The 19137-nt window shown below is 36.1% G+C and overlaps 1 protein-coding gene across 2 annotated transcripts in view; it reads right to left on the bottom strand.

The window, feature by feature from the left end:
- Positions 1–19137, bottom strand: part of bur (GMP synthase burgundy) — a 330780-nt gene that overhangs the window by 197906 nt on the left and 113737 nt on the right. For both annotated transcript variants that reach the window (XM_090390672.1, XM_090390671.1), the window contains exon 6: positions 7632–7735. In XM_090390672.1, the coding sequence (XP_090246798.1) occupies positions 7632–7735 (104 nt within the window). The remainder of the gene's footprint in view (positions 1–7631; positions 7736–19137) is intronic.

Below are 19137 nucleotides of genomic sequence, written 5' to 3'. Positions count from 1 at the left end.
AGTCGTAGGCTATATTTATAGGAAAAAAATGGTATGGGGAAAGTCTGTTCTAAAAAACAGAGGGGGTGGGGGGATAGAAGGTGAGAGGTTGGCATGTTTGGAGCTGAGCTGTATATAAATGCTGACCAGTGGCTGCTTGCATTCCAACATGATTAAAGGAAAGCAGAGAAATTCATAGAATGACAGTGGCTAGTTCATTGGTACAAGGCACATGAAAATATCTATTAAAAAAGTATATAGAATACTGAGAAAGCAGACAGAGTATGTATGAGAGAGAGCATCTATTAAGTGGAATTGGTTACAATTAATTATTAGGGAGGGCTTGGGTGCACTACACCAAATATGAGAACAATATTCTGAAGTTAGCTGGATTTGGAAAATATAAAATGTTAGGAGTTGAGGATAAGCAGTGTTTTGAGGGGGGAAAAAACATTTCTTTGGAAACTAATGTGGTTATGGATGCAATATGTTCATGCCAGGATAAGCTGAATGTGAAACTTAACCAAGAAAGGCAATCTTGAATGTAAATCTGAACATTATCAAAATGTGAAGAGAGTGAGGTAGTATCTTTCTTATGGGTAAGAAGACTTGTGTTTTGAAGCATTGAAATTCACTAATTTATCTTCACCCCACTTGAGAATGGCCTCACCATTCTTTCCATATGCTTTCCACTCAAATCGGCAATGTTCACATACAAAATATTTAAACTGTGCAACTACATTTGCGACTGATTTTTTTATTTTTTATTGATCTCATAAAAGAGGTCACAAGATCTATAACACAACAGTGCTATGTGCAGTGGTTAAGAAGACAATCTATTAACAAGTTTCTTGAAAGTCGTAGGCTACATTTATAGAAAAAAATGGTATGGGGAAAGTCTGTACTAAAAAACAGAGAGAGAGAGAGGGAATGAAGATAGAAGGTGAGAGGTTGGCATGTTTAGAGTATTTTGTATGTGAACACTGCCGATTTCAGTGGAAAGCATATCTGCTCTCAAACAGGCTAAGGGTTAAAATTCCACCCTGGGGTGGGGGGGCAGTGTTTATCTTTAGATGGTACAGTAATTTCATTGTCAGTTTGAGATGAGTTATAAAAGTTGCATGTGTGGTTTCAACACCAGGATTTCTGGATTGGCATCAACAATAACTTAAATGATGTGCATTATCATCTTCAGTCATTAAAAACCTGATGTTCCGTTTCTGAGTGAACTTAAAATTTTTGGAAGATCAACCAAAGCTCATCTTAAATGTCCAAATTATATCCTTTATGACTCCTGCCATAAGGAAAGTGCTTATGATTTTGTGCATTCTGATATTCCTCAATTCCTTGCCAAAGGATGCCTAATCTAGAAAATCACCTTTTTGACCTCCTGTGGCTTATATAATTTCTTTGCCACATTTTGTCTCATTCATCTGCTGTTTCTACTGTTCTCCCATTTCTGAAAATCATATTGACCTCTTTTGACTTTGTATCTTCAAAGTTCATTTCCATTCATTCTCAATTTCCAAGTAGTGAAAATTATCTTCCTTGTTGACTTATGTCCATAATTTAATTGCCTTTTTTTTTTTTTTTTTGAATTTTACCAATCAAGCTGGAAGAAGAGAAGCAGAGATTTCTGCTGTAAAAAATGACTTAAAACAGATCATCTTCCTAACAGAATCCTCTTCACTCACCTAATATGCTGGATCTTCTTAACTAGTTCTCCTTCCAAGTACTCTGTTCAGGTGGCTACATTTCTTGATAATTCAGATCACAATCTCATCCAAGTTTCATCTCTAGTAGAACATCCTTCAGCCATTCACAACCTCGTGTGCTCTGGCATTACAATGCCAAGTGGGAAGACTTATGTGACTTTTAATCCTCGCTCTCATAGTCAGAATACTGTTTTCATTCTGCTGACCCAGATAATACTTGTTGTGATCTTTTTACAGAAATAATCCATACTGGAATGGAAATGTTCATTCCTCAGTCTGTCCAAATTTCCCAATCCATATTTAAACCATGATTCTCCAAGACATGTCAGTTGTCCAAGAAAAGCAAACAGTCTGTCACAAGTGGCTTGAGACATGCAGACCTTTTAAAAAGACCCTTAAAATGGCAAAGTCTAAATTCAGCAAGGATAAATGCAGAAAATTTGCTGCTTGTGCCACTGGCAGTCACACCCTTTTGGTCCCTTGCCAAAGGACAAGGCTGATGTCTTCACTTTATTCTTCTAACTCCTCCACAGATGATCATGGCAAATGTGAATTTCTGCCAGAAAGACAGAAGAATCTTGAATAACTTGGATATCACAAAAGGCAGACAATTCTGATGGAATTCCACTTATTGTGCTCTTGAACTAATACCTATTCTTTATCATCTATTCAATGAACTACTGTACTCAGCTGGCATCCACCCTACAAGCCTGGAAGAAAACCCACATACAACAAATTCCCAGAAGTCAAGAAAGTCCAGATGGCCCAGATATGGCTGTAGTCCTAACAAAACCCAGGCAACCAGATCTGGTTGTCTAGGTTTTATGGGAATGAAGGTGTGTGGGTGTGTGTGTGTGTGTGTGGTGGAAAGATCCAAAAGTGAATGAGTAAGATGGTACTAGGTCTACAGAATGCTCACTAAGGATATGACAGACCGAAGATTTGAGAGATACAAATCTTATAGGGAATAGGTGAGGCCATTTTAGCCCTAACTTTTGCAGACTGAGTGAGCAGTTCAATCTCCACTGGTAGCCAATCAGAGATAGCTGGCCCAAGGCTATCGCTAATTAAGCAGCACACAGTGAAGAGACGACTAACAAGTGCCGCCATCTCGTGGTACTTAACCCTAACACAATATTTTTAATGTCTTAAAATAGTGTGGGTTCTACAGTCAATTTTCTTGCGTTTACAGAATGAAAAACTCCAGTTTCAAAGAGAAAAACCTGCTTGCATATGCCAAAGATCAACTAACTCAGGAACCGGTCAAAAAAGGGCTTAGAAAAATTTCCTCTAGTCTGCAACTAGAATTGAACTTGCGATGCTCTTTCTTTGGGCGGTTTGGCACTGAGGAGCACAAACACCGTGTCCACTGAGCTACAGAGGCTAATGACTTGAAGTCATTAGTCTATATACAAGTAGCCCAGTCGTTAAGATACTTCAAGCAAACGTTGTTTGCTTGCACTTGGACTAAGGATTAAACCAAGAATATAATTCCTTGGCATCTTTAATTGATGATACTGCTGGATTTTGATAGCATTTGACAGGATACCACATGGATCTCTATTAGGCTAACTGAACAAATGGGGATGAATATGAAAACTGGTGATATGGATAAAAGGGTGGCTGATAGATACCAAAAAAAAGTAGTATATGGAGGAAGGGAATGCAGGTGACTAATGTGCCACAGGGCTTTGTACTTGGACCATTGCTGTTTAACTTGTACATGAATGATATAAGAAATAATTTGAAGGAGATATTCAGTTGTTTGCTGATGATGAAAGTTGGGTAGAATAACAGTTAATCAAGGTGATGTAGAGAGCTTACAGGATGATTTAAATAGGCTGACAGTATGGGCAAAACCACAATCGATATCAATTTAATGTGGAAAAGTGTCAAGTAATGCATTTTGGTATACAAAGATCACAAGCTGTGTATCACATTGAGGGAACTATACTTAGGAAATTGATGAAACTAGGGATTTGGGGTTAGTAGTAAACAGAAAGCTGAAGTTTAGAGTGCATATTACTAAATTAGAGTAGCTCACATGATTACTTGGTTATTGAACAACACACTAACAAGCAGAGATAAGGGAATTATGATTCCTCTTTATAAAGCCATGATATGACCACAGATGAGGTAATGCTCTGACCGTAAAAAAAAAAAAAAAACTATTGTTATCTGATGCCTAATACAACCAAGATAAAACATGCTGGCTCGGACGTCGCCTGGATGAACAAGGTCCGCGATACCAATTGAGCAATCGGAGTTGGATCGAAAAGTGGGATACCAAAAGGAAACAGAAACTGAAACTAACAGAACTATTATCAGTAGGAACATGGAATGTACGGACACTTTGGATGTCAGGAAAACTAGAATTACTTTGCAAAGAAATTAAGAGATATCAATGTGATATACTAGGACTGGCGAAGATGCGATGGACATCATCAGGAAAGATAAATGGATGCTAAGTCACATGGTCAGGGCATGACACCGAGCACAAAGCAGGAGTTAGTTTCTTTCTTAGCAAAAGAGCTAGAGGCACTGCTAGATTACAAACCAGTCAATAAATGAATCATAGTAGCAAGATTTCAAGCAAAACCATTTAATATATCAATCGTCCAGATATATGCACCTACATCTGACAGCACAGATGAAGATAGACTTATTCTACAAAGATCTGACAGACAACAGAAATAATACCAAAGCAAGATGTACTAATTATTGAAGGAGATTGGAATGCCAAAGTTGGAATAGATAATGATGGTTGAGAAAGTGTCATGGGAAAGTATGGTTTTGGAGAAAGAAATGAACGAGGTGAAAAAAATGTTAGAATTTGCTGTGGACCACGAGATGATCTGTAACAAAAGATTCCAGCAAAAAGAGTGTAGAAAATGGATGTGGTGATCAAATGATGGGAAAACCAAGAACATGATCGATATGATTACAATTAAAAGAAGATGGATAACATCAGTACAACAGAGTCTAACTTTTCAAGGAGAAGATACTCTGATCATAGTTTAGTGATTGCAAACATCAGGTAGAAATTAAAAAGATAATATAAATCCCATCATCAGAAAAGAAAAGACACAGTAAGAATAAGTGAAGCAGAAATAGGAAGAGGGTACAGAACAGTGTTACAAGAGAAACTCAAGTGTATACAAAAAAGAAAATTCAAATCTAAGAGTGAAAGAAGTAACGAAGGCGATAGAAGATGCAGTTGAAGAAATAGTACCAGAAGAAGAGAAGATCTAGAAGTGGATTAGACAAGAAACACTGAAGTTAGTGCAGGAGAAGAGAATGTTGTAGATAAGAAGGGATACATCAGAACAAATAGAGGAGCAGTATAGAAGAAAGTGTAATGAGGTGAAAAAAGCAGTCAGAATGGATAAGATATGGTTAGAAGCCCAGTGCAATAATATAGAACAGCACTATGGAGAGCATAAAACTAGGGAGGTGTACAAAATGATTAGAACCATTAATAGCAAGTGGCAACCAAAACAGACCACAATTAAAGATGAAAAAGGCAAAGTATTAAAATAAAGATAAAATTGTACAGCGGTGGACAAGATAGTGTAGTGAGTTATATGAAGAAAAACTAGATTAGGTAGCGTTGAGAAACTGAAGAACTAAAGCTGATATCACCACCAGGTAATGAGTATGATGTAGAATTTTAAAAGGAGAGGTAGAAAAGCAATAGGATGGCCAAAATACAACAAGAGTCCTGATAATGATAACATCACTGGAGAAATGATTAAATATGATGGTGAAAGTATGGTTACAGAAATCCACCAATTATGTAATATGGCATGGAAAGAAGAGAAAATGCCAGAGGAGTGGGTGAAATCGATATTAGTGACATTATACAAGAAAGGAAATAAGCTAGAATGTAAAAATTATAGAACAATTGTTTTCATGAGTCACTTTGGTAAGGTGGTGATGATGATATTGACAGAAAGATTGAGAACACAGGAAGCATACTTTGCAGACAAGCATGCAGGATTTAGGAAAGATAGAAGCACAATTCAACAGATTTTGACAATGCAGTTAATAGCAGAGAAAGCTAGGAGAGACAAAAAAAATATGTACCTGTTTTTGTTGATTTTCAGAAAGCATTTGATAGTATTGACCAGAAAGTGACATTAGCAGTGCTCGAATCCTACGGAATTGATAGAAAACTAATGGCTATATTAAGAGATGTTTACAAGAATGCAGTTATAATAGGTGATGATTTGGGGAAATGGCTTAGAACAAGCAGAGGTACTAGACAGGGGGACCCAATATCACCAAACATTTTCATCGCACATTTAGAAAGAGCAATGGATAAAATGAAGGAAGGTGCAAAAGGAATAACGGTACATGGGATGAGAATTAACAATCTGAGATTTGCAGATGACATTGTTATTATGGAAAAAGAAGAACTACAAAAAAAAAACCATTGAAACTGTTAAATGAGGAAGGAAAGAGATTTGGACTTGTTGTGAACTTGGAAAAAACAAAGACAATGGTATTTGGCGAGAAGAACATGAAACAAAAGATACAAGTGGATGGAACTGATATAGAAAATGTAGAACAGTTCACATATTTGGGAAGTAAAATGACATAAGATTTGAACTGCAAAAAAGAAATAAAGATCAGGATTGTAAAGGAAAGAACAAATCTGAAGGCCATGGATAGCATCTGGAAAAGTAAAGTGATCAGCCTGCAAACAAAACTAAGAGTGCTGGAGACATGCATCTTTCGTGGTGTACTGTATGGATCTGAAACATGGGTAAATAAATAAGGAATAAAAAAAAAAAAGAATTTTGGCATTAGAAAAAACTTGTTACAGGAAGATTCTAAGAATAGGATGGGTACAGAAAGTTACAAATGAAGAGCTCTATAAGAAGATACAACCAAAGGAGAATATAATGCAGAAGATTAAAAAATGGAAGCTGCAATTATTTGGACACATCTGCAGAATGAGTGAGGACTGGAAGATAAAGACATTCATGTTTGGTATTATGGATGGTGTAAACAGAAGAAGTAGACCATACAGAGAATGGATAGATGACATAAAAGTGTGACACTGTGCACTGGACAAAGAAAGGTGGAAGAAAATAGTGAAGGAGGCATCGGACACCAATAGGCAGTGGATCCCATGGTTTGTGATGATGATATGACCACATCTGGACTATTGTCATCAGGGTTTCTTGAGGATGAGGAAGTGGTGGAGAGGATCCAGAGGAGTGACCAATATAGTGAGTGGTCTGTGGAATGCTCCTTATGAGGATAGACTGAGGATTTGTGACCTGCAAAACTTGGTTAACAGGCAAAAAAGAGAAGAGGGGATATGATGGAAATACTTAAATTATTTAAAGATTTTTATAGGACTGATGCAGGAGAAATGTTTCAGCACTTGGTTAGAGGGAGCAGAACAAGAGGTCATCACTAGAAATTGGGCAAGAGTGTAGTTAGCAAGAGTATGACTAGATTTTTCACTTGTAGAATGGTGAATGAATGGAACAGGTTACCTGGGTCAGTGGTAAGTGCTTTGTCTGATAATTGTTTCAAGGAGAGGTATGATATACATTGATAGTTTTAGTGTCCTACGATGAGTCTTAGGATTCCACAGAAGTGCAATAATAATTATCGAGAAGAGAGCTGATATCCACTATCCACAGTATATATTCAGAAGAAGAAATGATGTTGTATGTTGAAGGTGTTCTGGTATTCTGGTGGGTAAAAAAAAAAAGGCTTAAACAAAGCCAGGTCTATAACAGTCTCATTTAAGAGAAATTTTTCTACATCTGCTGCTGTGTGCAATAACTATGAGCTGAAACAGAATACACTTATTAAAATTAATAAACTCAGAAAACTGAAGTGAATGTGCTACATGAAAGAATTTTTACAATAATTTTAGTAATATTTAATAAACACTCTTTGCAATAAACAACTAACCTGCAATATGTTGTCCTGATTTTCCTGTTACCTTGAAACCATCAGCCACTCTATCAATACTGTCTCCATGTGTTAGTAATACCACCTCTTCTTTGTCAAGACCTCTGAATCATTAAACAACTTTCATAAAAGAACGAATGCTAATAAATTAACCCTAGAAGTAAGCATTTAAGTACTATAATTCAAGAGTAAAGACAAGTCATTGATATTCCTCGTACAGTGCTTAAATGATAAATTTAAAAAAAATAATAAAATGACAGCGACCAATTTATTATTCCTTTTATAAATAATTTGGTTTTCCAAATGGTAAAAGAAATTTATCAAATACAGAATGGAGCAATTCATACAGTGAACATGAGGAAATTAAATTTACAGGAAAAATAAACAGCTTTTGAATTTTTTTTTTAAAACCGTTAATGAGATTAAAGTAATGAAAAGGCACCTATAAACATTAATGAATGATTAAAATAGGACCAGATTTACATGATGTTAAGAGGTGCATATGTAATAAGGCTATTTACCAAAAAAAAAAAAAAAGAGTACCAAAATGCATAAGAACATACTGTTGTTTCTAATCTATTAGATATTACTAAAATATCCGATAACCATTTTTTTTAAAAAAAGGTGATAAAGATGAATTTTTTGTTCAGCTAATTATACATAAAACAAAGGGCTTACATAATTGTAGGATTGCGTGTAAAATCAAGTAGCAGTTCAAGGACAAGTAGCTATATGCAAGACAATCTAACTAGGCAGTAAAAAAAAATTATTCTGAGGAGCAATGAATTGGAGCCTTGTCCTCAATTCACAAAAAAGGACTGATCAAGAAAGAGGGCAAAAGGAGTTTGAGTACAGGCAATAGCAGGGAAGTGAAGATTAGTCTGCTGCGTGATGAACAATAACATAAGAATCACTGATTTACAAAGTTTGAAAGCTGACCATGACTGATGTTCAAGATGGTAGCCAATCATAAGTTTAACTGGAAAGAGGTACCAGAAAATGTCTATGAGGTTCAGGAATCCCTCATTTCATACTATTTCTAATAACATGCATTTTTGAATTAACAGTTATACACAATGTATTTAACATCATCAAATTTCTGCCATGTACCCTCAAGGAGTGTACAGGATATGATAGTACTACATGAAAAAGTTACATCATTACTAACTTCCTATCTACAATTTTCCTCCAAATTAGTTTGTTACTTGTCAAGACTCCAACATTATCAGATCTTATATTTCTATTACCTAAGGCACTTTGTAATATATCAATCCACCTATATCCTGGTCTTCCTCTGGGTCGTTTTCCTGCCAACCTGGCAGAAAAGACTTGTTTTGCCAATCTTTCCTCGCCCATTCTGTTTAAGTGACCATACCACCTGAGATTAGCTCTGCTAAAGCATTCCTGGATGCTGGCAATGTAAAGTTCTTCCCTAATATCCTCATTTTTAATATGATATTGCCATTGATGCCATCTGTTCATGCCCTCTAATCTTTCTCAGGACTCTCATATCTGCGGTCTCTAGTCTTTGGTCAAGTGTTTTACTTCTGACCCAGCTCTCAGATCCACAAGTTAAAACTGGTTTGAAGACTGTCTTGTATACAGCTAATTTAGTGTTCTGACTAATTTCTCTCTTATTCCATATGAAATTATTCAATTGACTTCTTACCATACCAGGTTTGTTGATTCTATTGTCTATTTCCATATTTAATTTACCATCTTCACTAAAAATCATGCCTAAGTAGCTGAAATGTTTTACTTCTTCCACAGGTTCTCCGTTTACAACACATTTTCAACGATTCTACCTATTTTCATTGTCTTTTTATTGCTGACTTTCATACCATATCTATTACAACAGTTATTCAATTTAGTCAGGGAATCTTGCAGACTTGTAGCAGATTTATTTAGGAGTATAACATCGTCCGCATAAAGCAAAGAGCTAACATTAACACCACTAATTTTGATATCATGTTTAATATCACTTTCCTTCATAATGTGATCCATATAGGTAATGAATAACAGAGGGGATAATGTATATCCTTCTCTCACACTAGATTTAACATTAAACCATCAATTCTAACTGCTGACTTACAACTCAAATAAAGACTAAGTATTGCTTGATATAATGCCCCATTGACATCATATAACTGTAGAGTTTTGAATAGCTTCTCTCTTGGCACCTTGTCATATGCTTTTTCCAGATCGACAAAACTTAAATACAGATGTTTGTTATATTCCCACAATTTCTCAACTATCTGTCATAAAGTGAAGATCTGATCCTGACAGCCTCTATTTGGCCTGAATCCAGCTTGTTCTTCACTAAGCTTTTCTCCCACAATTCTTCTCAACCGTTTCTCAAGTATACTTGCATAAATCTTACCAGGAACACTCAGTTGGGAAATACCTCTAATTCTCACATTCAGTTTTATTTCCCTCTTTATATATGGGTGCTATGAGAGCTCTACTCCAATCATCGGGAATTCATTCCTCTGTACAGCCTTTCTGAACTATGCAGTGCAGCCACTAAGACTTTTATACCACCATACTTCAGCATTTCTGATCGAATATCATCTACTCCTGCTGCCTTTCCACATTTCAAGCCTTTGATGGTTTTTCTACTGTTCAAGTATGGATATGTATTCCTGACTGTATGCCTGTTGAGTGTTTACCACTGTGCTATCACTGATTGTTTCATTTAGCAATTTTTCGAAGTAATTACTCAATACTTCAAGGATATCTTTTTCTCTCATTTTCATGTCACCTTTATCATCTCTAATTCCTTTTACAGCACTCTTTCCTCCATTTCTAAGCTTCAACAACCTCCAAAATATTTTGCCACCATCTTGATATTTATTTTCTAGTGTTCTTGCTAAAGTCCACCCATGACTTTTGTTTAGCTAGTTTTAAACAGTGTTTAGCTTCTTACATTGGTCTCTGTATTCTCTAAGAGCACAAGCTGACTTATTTGCCAGGAACTTTTGATATGCTTTCTTCTCTTCCTTCACTGCCTCTTTAACTTCCTGTGTCCACCATGGAGTTCTAATTTTTCTATCCTTGCAGACAACCTCACCACATGCCTCTCTGGCTGAATCAATCAGGGTTTTTTCCAAGGCTTGCCACTAAATCTCTAAAGTTTGGTTCCTGTTCTCAAACTCTCATTTTTTTCTTCAATAATAAATTTAGTTTAATCCTTTATCCAAGTGTGAGCAAACAAACTTTGTGCCTGAAAGAATCTTCACAACTGGGGTAAGGTGGTACAACACTGGGCGACTAGTTGCAAAGGTGGAGCAAGCTAACATCACTCCTATCTCAGTATCTCTCATAATGCAAAACACATCTCCTTGCAGATATGTATAATATTATGCATTAAGGGAAGGGCCACTACCCAGACTAGTTTCAACCTTTATTGAGGTCTCTTCAGTGGGAGCCAGGCCCAAGTGGAGATACCAGGCAGAAGCATTAGCAAGGTAGTAGTAATAAATAGGTGGCACACCGTTTGGCAACTTCTATAGGTAGAGATGACCTTTGCTAATGCTTCTGCCTGGTATCTCCACTTGGGCCTGGCTCCCACTGAAGAAACCTCAATAAAGGTTGAAACTAGTCTGGGTAGTGGCCCTTCCCTTAATGCATAACATTATACATATCTGCAAGGAGATGTGTTTTGCATTATGGGAGATTCTGAGATAGGAGTGATGTTAACTTGCTCCACCTTTGCAACGAGTTGCCCGGTGTTGTACCACCTTACCCTAGTCCTGAAGATACTCTCAGGCGCAAACTTTGTTTGCTCACACTTGGATAAAGGATTAAACTAAATTTATTATAGTCTAACCAAGTGAAAAATAAACTTTCGATTTCTTCAATAATCTTTGTGTATTTTAGTCTACAGTTCACATCTGAGAACTGCTCAACTTTTATTCGCTTTAAAACTTTCTTAGATGTTATTCTTTTCGATATGAAATTCAATTTTATCCTGCTCAAGACTAAATAGTGATCACTTCCAATTTCAAATTCTCTGTACACTCTGGTGTCCTGCACCAGGGAAAAAACATCACTAGAAACAATAACATATTCAATGAGACTTTTCTTATTCCTTGCCTCTTCTCTCCATTTGAATTTGTGTACATTTTTATGTTGAAACATGGTGTTAGTAATAACCAGTCCATGTCCTGAGCAGAAATCCAACAGGTATTTGCCATTATTATTAGCTTTGCTCTTTTCTCCAAATTTTTCCAATATATTTTTGTATGTCTGACAATCATTTCCTACTCTGCTATTTAGATCCCCAACAAGAACCAACTTTTCCTTTTTCATTGTGTCATTTGCTTTCTCTAAAGCCTCAAAAAATTCCATCACTTCTACCTTAGTAGAACCATCTGTGGGACCATAGGCACAAATAAGTCTCATTGTCCAGTTCCCCATTCCAATATTTGCCTACATCACTCTACTCAAGACTGCCTGACATTCAAGAAGATTAGCCTCTTATTTAGTGTTGAATACTATGGATACTCCTTTTCCTTGATTGTCATTGCCTGAATATAACATTTTGTATTTATTGCTCAGAAAGATCTCACCTGTTTTTGTCTTTTTCGTTTCATGTCGATCTGGTACTTATATAATTCCTCAGCTAGCTCCATTTCTTTGTCATTCAGGCTTTTTATGTTGATAGTACCGATCTTTAACTCTGGTGATGTTGAGTTGGGGTGTGTTTTCAGATTTGTTCCAGTAGCTGACTTTTCGTTGTTCACCTTGGTTCCCTGGCAAAAACACGTTGTACCATCATTTTGTATTAAGCCAATAAGAATACAATTTGATCTACTAAATCCCAAATTGCCACCCCATTCTCATTCGTTCAGTATCCAGGTAGATATCTAAGGGTGCACCACGAGAAGGTGAGGACTGGACATTGGATCAGAAGCCTTGGTCAGTTCTCCGCATTCCTTTAAAGGCTATGTGGAGGTCTCCTCTCAGTTATATAGCTTTGACCCTTAAGCACCCCAATGTATTTAACACATGTTAAAAATTCATTTAATGTGTTTTTTAGCAAAAGTTGATTTATAATTTCAAATACCACATGCGACTTCGTAAGAAGCCTCAGCTTTAGTTAACATGGCAACTGTGAATATCATGCACAAGTATCTCAGTGCAGTTAGCATTGTAGTTCAAGCCACCATTAATAAGCATGTGCAGCTTAATTGTCTACTGCTTTTAATAAACATTTCTATATTAAAAAATATCTTTCAACAGTGACTGGATAAATGTCAGTGAAATAATAAGTAACAATGACAAAAGGAAGTAAAATGTTATTGCTTTAGAGCAAAAAGCTGATTGTTTTGAGATGTCGAAATTTTAAAACAACTTATGGATATTGATCCTAACCTTGATTGCAAGTCCACCAGAATGTAAGCAAAGCTATAAGCTCTAATGAGGTGCATATACAGAAAGAGCAACAATTAAGTGCAAACTACTATGTTCAGTTACAGTATACCCTCGATTTTATCGACCTTGATTTAACAGACAAAATTTCTGGTCCGTATGTCACATGAAAATTAACACCTTGTTAATTTTAAAATGCTTTTAACCCAGATTTACTTATAATTAAATTAATGGGTTACTTGTTATTAATTTCCTGTTATTTTTAACAAATTTTGGCAAATAGGCTACCATATATTGAAAAAACACTGTAGTAATTTAGCCGACATAAATGAGTCACCGCTCAGAAAACATGTTCCGCGAATTATTAGCACATGATCACACCAATAGTGCTGTAATTGGTTCTTTTGTCGCGTGGCATGACTTTCTGCAGCAGTTTTAATGCATGCTGGCCGATGTTCCGACATGTGCTTAGCTAATTTGTCAATTTTTTAACATACGCATTCGGAAATTCTACTTTATTATATAACGGACTTTCGGATTTAACAGACCCCCCCCCCCTGCCCGAATTAGTCTGTTATATCGAGGTTTTACTGTGCATGCATTTCTCAAGAAAATAATTTTCTTTTAAATACACTTATATGTATAATTATTAATACATATTAAGCAGTGTTTAATAAACTTTCAATTGTTTCAAACATTTCATTATCCATTAGTTATACTGACAGTAAAAACATAAAAATAAATATTTTAAAAATTTTAGTGAAAATAAAGCTCATGGATGCGTTGTTTATCATTGCTTATTATATTCAATTAACATTTTCACAGGATACATTAAACTTGTAAAGCATGGAATTCCTGTACACCTTTGATAAGTCAAACAAGCCAATAATACCAAAGTTAAAACTAGAAGATACAAAAAAATGGGATATTAAACCACACTTTCATTAAGATTGTGCTGCCATATCAAGAACAGTGTGATCACTAAACATAATCCGTGAATGCACAGTGTGCCCGGTTACTTTTATTCAAAAGTATGTCCTGTAAAAAATTCAAACTTGTTTATAGTTTTGACTGCTATAGTGTGTTGTAATCACAGATGCAACTTTCAAGTCAGGTGATGCTGCAATTTTTGTGAAGTAAGAAAGTGTGAGTGGAGGGTGTCAGAAGTTGTGTAATGAAGTAAAGAGCTGTGATAAAATGTTACTGTAAATTAGGAAAAAATGCTAAGTGTACCAAGACTTACAAAAAAAAAAGAAGTTTACAGTGTTTAATGACCGAGCTGAGCACAAGTGTTTTTGCTGGATTTCAATGTTAAAGAGGGGAGAGAGTCCTTGGAGGATGAACCTACTGCTAGAATTATCCACTGCAATTTTCTTCCTTACTGAGAGCACCACAGTGAATGGTTAGTATTATTTAGAAGTAATGTGTCTGTATGTCCACATGTGACGTGTCAGGAAAGAACTGTTCCACACACTGCACTGCCTGTGAAGCAGTTTCTGGCTTCGAAATGTCTCTCACTGTAGTCTCATTATTTAATGGTCACACTGTGTACGGTGCACGATCTGTTTGGAAATGTGAACACCTTTTCTTGGAAGATTCGGTGGTGTGGAAATTATGAATTAAAATGAGAAAAAAGAAAACATTAGTCAGAATTGCATATACATAACAGAAATTGATTTTAAGTGCTGGTAGGAATTAACATGAGGTTCACATTACTCAGAAAGGAAACTGTCATTAATGGTGCTTCAGAATATAACACCCATTTCAAGTAAGAGATGATGAAATATGGTGCATGGCTTTAAAAAAAAAAAAAAAAAAAAACACGGGCAGGGAAAGCTTAGATGCAAGCATCCAACAAATGATATCAGCTTACCAAGAATTTCAGGTACTGTTCACTGAAATCTGGTTTGGTCTGCAAAAATTTAACTGCTTTTGGCATGTCAAGAAAGAAAAATATACTGCTGAAAACTTAGTATCAAATTATAAAAACTTTACCTATTGTATCATTGTAGCTAATCTCCCACTAGTGGAGTTTATATCTACTATTTCAGTAGATATATATACATATAAATAAAACATATACACTGCTTGGAAAGAAGTCAATGGACAGTGTGAGGAACAAACAGCCATGCCGCCCATCTTAAGATATATATATAGGACCTCTTTTTCATGCAATGATGGCAGTAATCCTAAGGGACATACTTTCCACAAGCATATGATAGCAATCAATGGGAATTTTGGAACATTCAACCTGTAGGCATGTAACGAGGTCCTGGAATGTTGGGGAAGGATGTCTCTTGACTTCACCAGATGCTCCAGTTCATCCCACAGATGTTCAATAGGGTTGCGATCGGAGCTGTGGATGACAGTCAAGTGCGGTGGCATTCGTGTAATGTTTTGCTTTATAGCATCTGCTCGGTAGAGGGTGTGCATGATTCAATGCTCCATAACACAGCTTTCCAACTTCCACATCCCATACATGTTCTTCACACAACTGATGATGATGCTTGTTAATTTAGGTAACGTGGAGCTTGCATATTGCAGTCTTACCATGGAAACCAATGTCGTGAGCCTTGGTTCCGATTGTTTTTGTGCAGATTCGTGTTCCAGTCGATGCCAGAACTCCATATTCAATGTGCTGGCCAACGAATGGCAGTTTTTACATATTTTCCTTTGAAGCACCCTACAGTCACATTCAATGAGTGTGGTGGGTCATCCACTGCACATAGCACTTGCAGTTGACTCCCTGAGATTCCATCTCAGTATAGTATCACTGATTACTGACTTGGGATGGTCCAATTTGTCAACAATAGGCTTGCAACATGGCATGCTGTCACAATGCCTCTTGCAAACTCAGTCAGTTCCTTTCTTGCAGCCATTTCACCTGGACACAGTTGTACTGACTTGGAAGCATTTATTTTCTTCCAATTTATACTGCTACAAGCACAACTCATTACATGGAATGATGCACCTTGTCCATAGGGTGTATATATTACCAAGGACGTCTTACCAAACAGTGCACAAGTAGATATTTCAGTATAATATGACAAATATTTATTTTTAAAGGCCAGTAAAAGTGTTTTCCAAAATAAAATGCTGAGATTGTCATTAGATTAACATTTAGAGTAAATGTAAAACTGTCAATATAAGCAACTCCACATTTTACTACACCTAATAAAAGAAGTTTCATTATTTATGTCTCAGTAGATGCCATCTATTAAGTAATGAAACTTACTATGAACTATTACCTATCACACTTTGAAGACAGATCAATGAATCTGTGGACATATATATATATATATATATAAACAACATATTGTGAATAAACAGATATGCTTATTCATAAGTTACAGATTTAAGTTGAATACTTTATTCAAATAAATGCCAATAAATTTAACATTTAATACCATTTCAATTACACTTTTGTGATGAAACTTCCACATAGGGGAACAGATTTGCCAGAAATTTGAAGAGCTACAGTTTGCTGAAACTAAGTTCAATGAAGGCTGTTTTTTATAGTCAAAATAAATTCTGATTTATGTTGTGTATTTTACCTTTGTCTCTCATTTTAAAATCGAGATTTCATAGCTATATAAATGTCAGAAAGGTTGTTTATGTATATAACATTCAGTCACAAATATATGCACTAAATCTGCTTTAGAACAATGCTTTAAAACATTCAAAATCCTTGTATGTAAAGAAAATCATCAAATTCCTGAATGTACCTTCAGTGAGTATGTACAGGATAAGAGACCAGAGAGTCAGGAACTCATCGAGGGAGGCCATACTATTCGCACCAGCTATTATATTTATTCTTGAATTCATTCATGCTACTTGCACACACAACATTCAAAGGCAATCCATTCCAATCACACACACTACTCTGAGAGAAATATCTAGTCATAACCCTTCTTGACAGCATTCATTCTCAACTTCCATGGATGACTTGCATCCTTTTCCCACACTCTATAAAATGAAAAATTCCATCTACTGAAATTCTGTATAACCCTTTCAAAAGTTTGTACATCTCAATCATATGAGACCTTTTTCTCCTGTTTGCTAATGTCTGCAGCCTACAAATTCTCAATCTGTCTTCATAATTAGTATTCCACAATCCTGATATCATTTTTAACACTCCCCACTATCAGAATCAACATGGAAACCAGGACATCAGACTTGAGTGCAATAATCCAAGGGAGGTCTTATCAAGGCCTTTAAAGAGGCAAATTGACTTCCTTATCTTTATATGTCAATATTTGTTTTAGCATTGCCATTATTCTCTGAATCATATTTACAATTATTGCTATGACCCTTGAACTTAAACTTCCTGTCTACTAAAACTCCAAGATCCCTAGTCTCAGTTTCTTCAAGCATAATCCCACCAATATAACAAGACATTCGATATCTAATCACACCAAATGTTATGACTACATTAATAAACATTGAAATGACAGCCATTTTCAAATGCCCACAATTCCAGCCTATTCAAATCATTTTGCAAGTACTGCATATCAGCTGCATTCTTCATTACTCTACATGTCTTTGTATCATCATCAAATAGCTGTATTTCCCATGTCAAATCGTTATCCAATATCATTAATGTAGACTGAATAACAATGAACGAAGGAACTGATCTTTCAAGCACATCACGGGTTACACTGAATCCTGCAGATTCACAACCTCCATATAAAACTTGATACCTGTCAGTTAGCCATCCTTTTATCCATGGGAATAGTTTATAATCCAATCTCATATTCTCCAATTTATGCAACAGTCTTCCATGCTGTATTCTGACAAAAGCCTTGGCAAAATCCAAAAGTATCACATGCTGTATTCATTTCCCTTATTTAATTCAGTTGTAACATTATTATAAAGTGTGAAGTAGTTGCTAAAACATGACCTTCATTTAGTAAACCTATGATGCTTGTTGCAAAGTAGATTCACTGTCAACTCATTTCTGAAAGGAGCCCTAATCAACTTTTCCAAAAATCTTAACCACTACTCCTGAGATACTGATTGCCTGATATTTGGATACATCAGTCTTTGTACCACCCTTGTGCAATGGGATTACCATACATTCTTTCCACTCCTGTGAAATCTTCCATGTTCTGAGACTCAAATTATATAACCTGGTCAAGGAAACAGCCAGTTCAGTTGAACACTCCTTTAGCAACCATGCTGATATCCCATCAATTCCTACTGCAGTTGAAAGTTTATTTCTCACTTGGTTAGACTATAATAAATTTAGTTTAATCCTTTATCCAAGTGTGAGCAAACAAAGTTTGTGCCTGAAAGTATCTTCAGGACTGGGGTAAGGTGGTACAACACCAGGCGACTCGTTGCAAAGGTGGAGCAAGCTAACATCACTCCTAACTCAGTATCTCCCATAATGCAAAACACATCCTTGCAGATATGTATAATGTTATGCATTAAGGGAAGGGCCACTACCCAGACTAGTTTCGACCTTTATTGAGATCTCTTCAGTGGGAGCCAGGCCCAAGTGGAGATACCAGGCAGAAGCATTAGCAAGGTCATCTCTACCTATAGGAGTTGCCAAACGGTGTGCCACCTTTTTATTAAATTACTCTGGATTTAGAAAAAGATGTTGAAAGTTTATTTCTCACTTGGTTAGACTATAATAAATTTAGTTTAATCCTTTAGCCAAGTGTGAGCAAACAAAGTTTGTGCCTGAAAGTATCTTCAGGACTGAGGTAAGGTGGTACAACACCGGGCAACTCGTTGCAACTTCATTAGCAACACTTCACTTGCTAATGCTTCTGCTTGATATCTCCATTTGGGCCTGGCTCCCACTGAAGAGACCTCAATAAAGGTCGAAACTAGTCTTGGTAGTGGCCCTTCCCTTAATGCATAACATTATACATATCCACAAGGAGATGTGTTTTGCATTATGGGAGATACTGAGATAGGAGTGATGTTAGCTTGCTCCACCTTTGCAACGAGTCGCTTGGTGTTGTACCACTTTATCCCAGTGCTAAAGATACTTTCAGGTGCAAACTTTGTTTGCTCACACTTGGATAAAGGATTAAACTAAATTTATTATAATTCCTTCTGAAGAATTCTTATTCAGTTTGTACAACAGCTGTAGTACTTCCTCCTCATTCACGAGTTTCTT

Source organism: Typopeltis vanoorti, chromosome 3 (genome assembly GCF_054136105.1).
Source record: "Typopeltis vanoorti isolate ZY-2024b chromosome 3, IOZ_Tvanoo_1.0, whole genome shotgun sequence".
NCBI classification, from domain to species: domain Eukaryota; kingdom Metazoa; phylum Arthropoda; class Arachnida; order Uropygi; family Thelyphonidae; genus Typopeltis; species Typopeltis vanoorti.
Note: the sequence above shows the minus strand (reverse complement) of the source record. Positions and strands in the feature narration are given on the sequence as shown.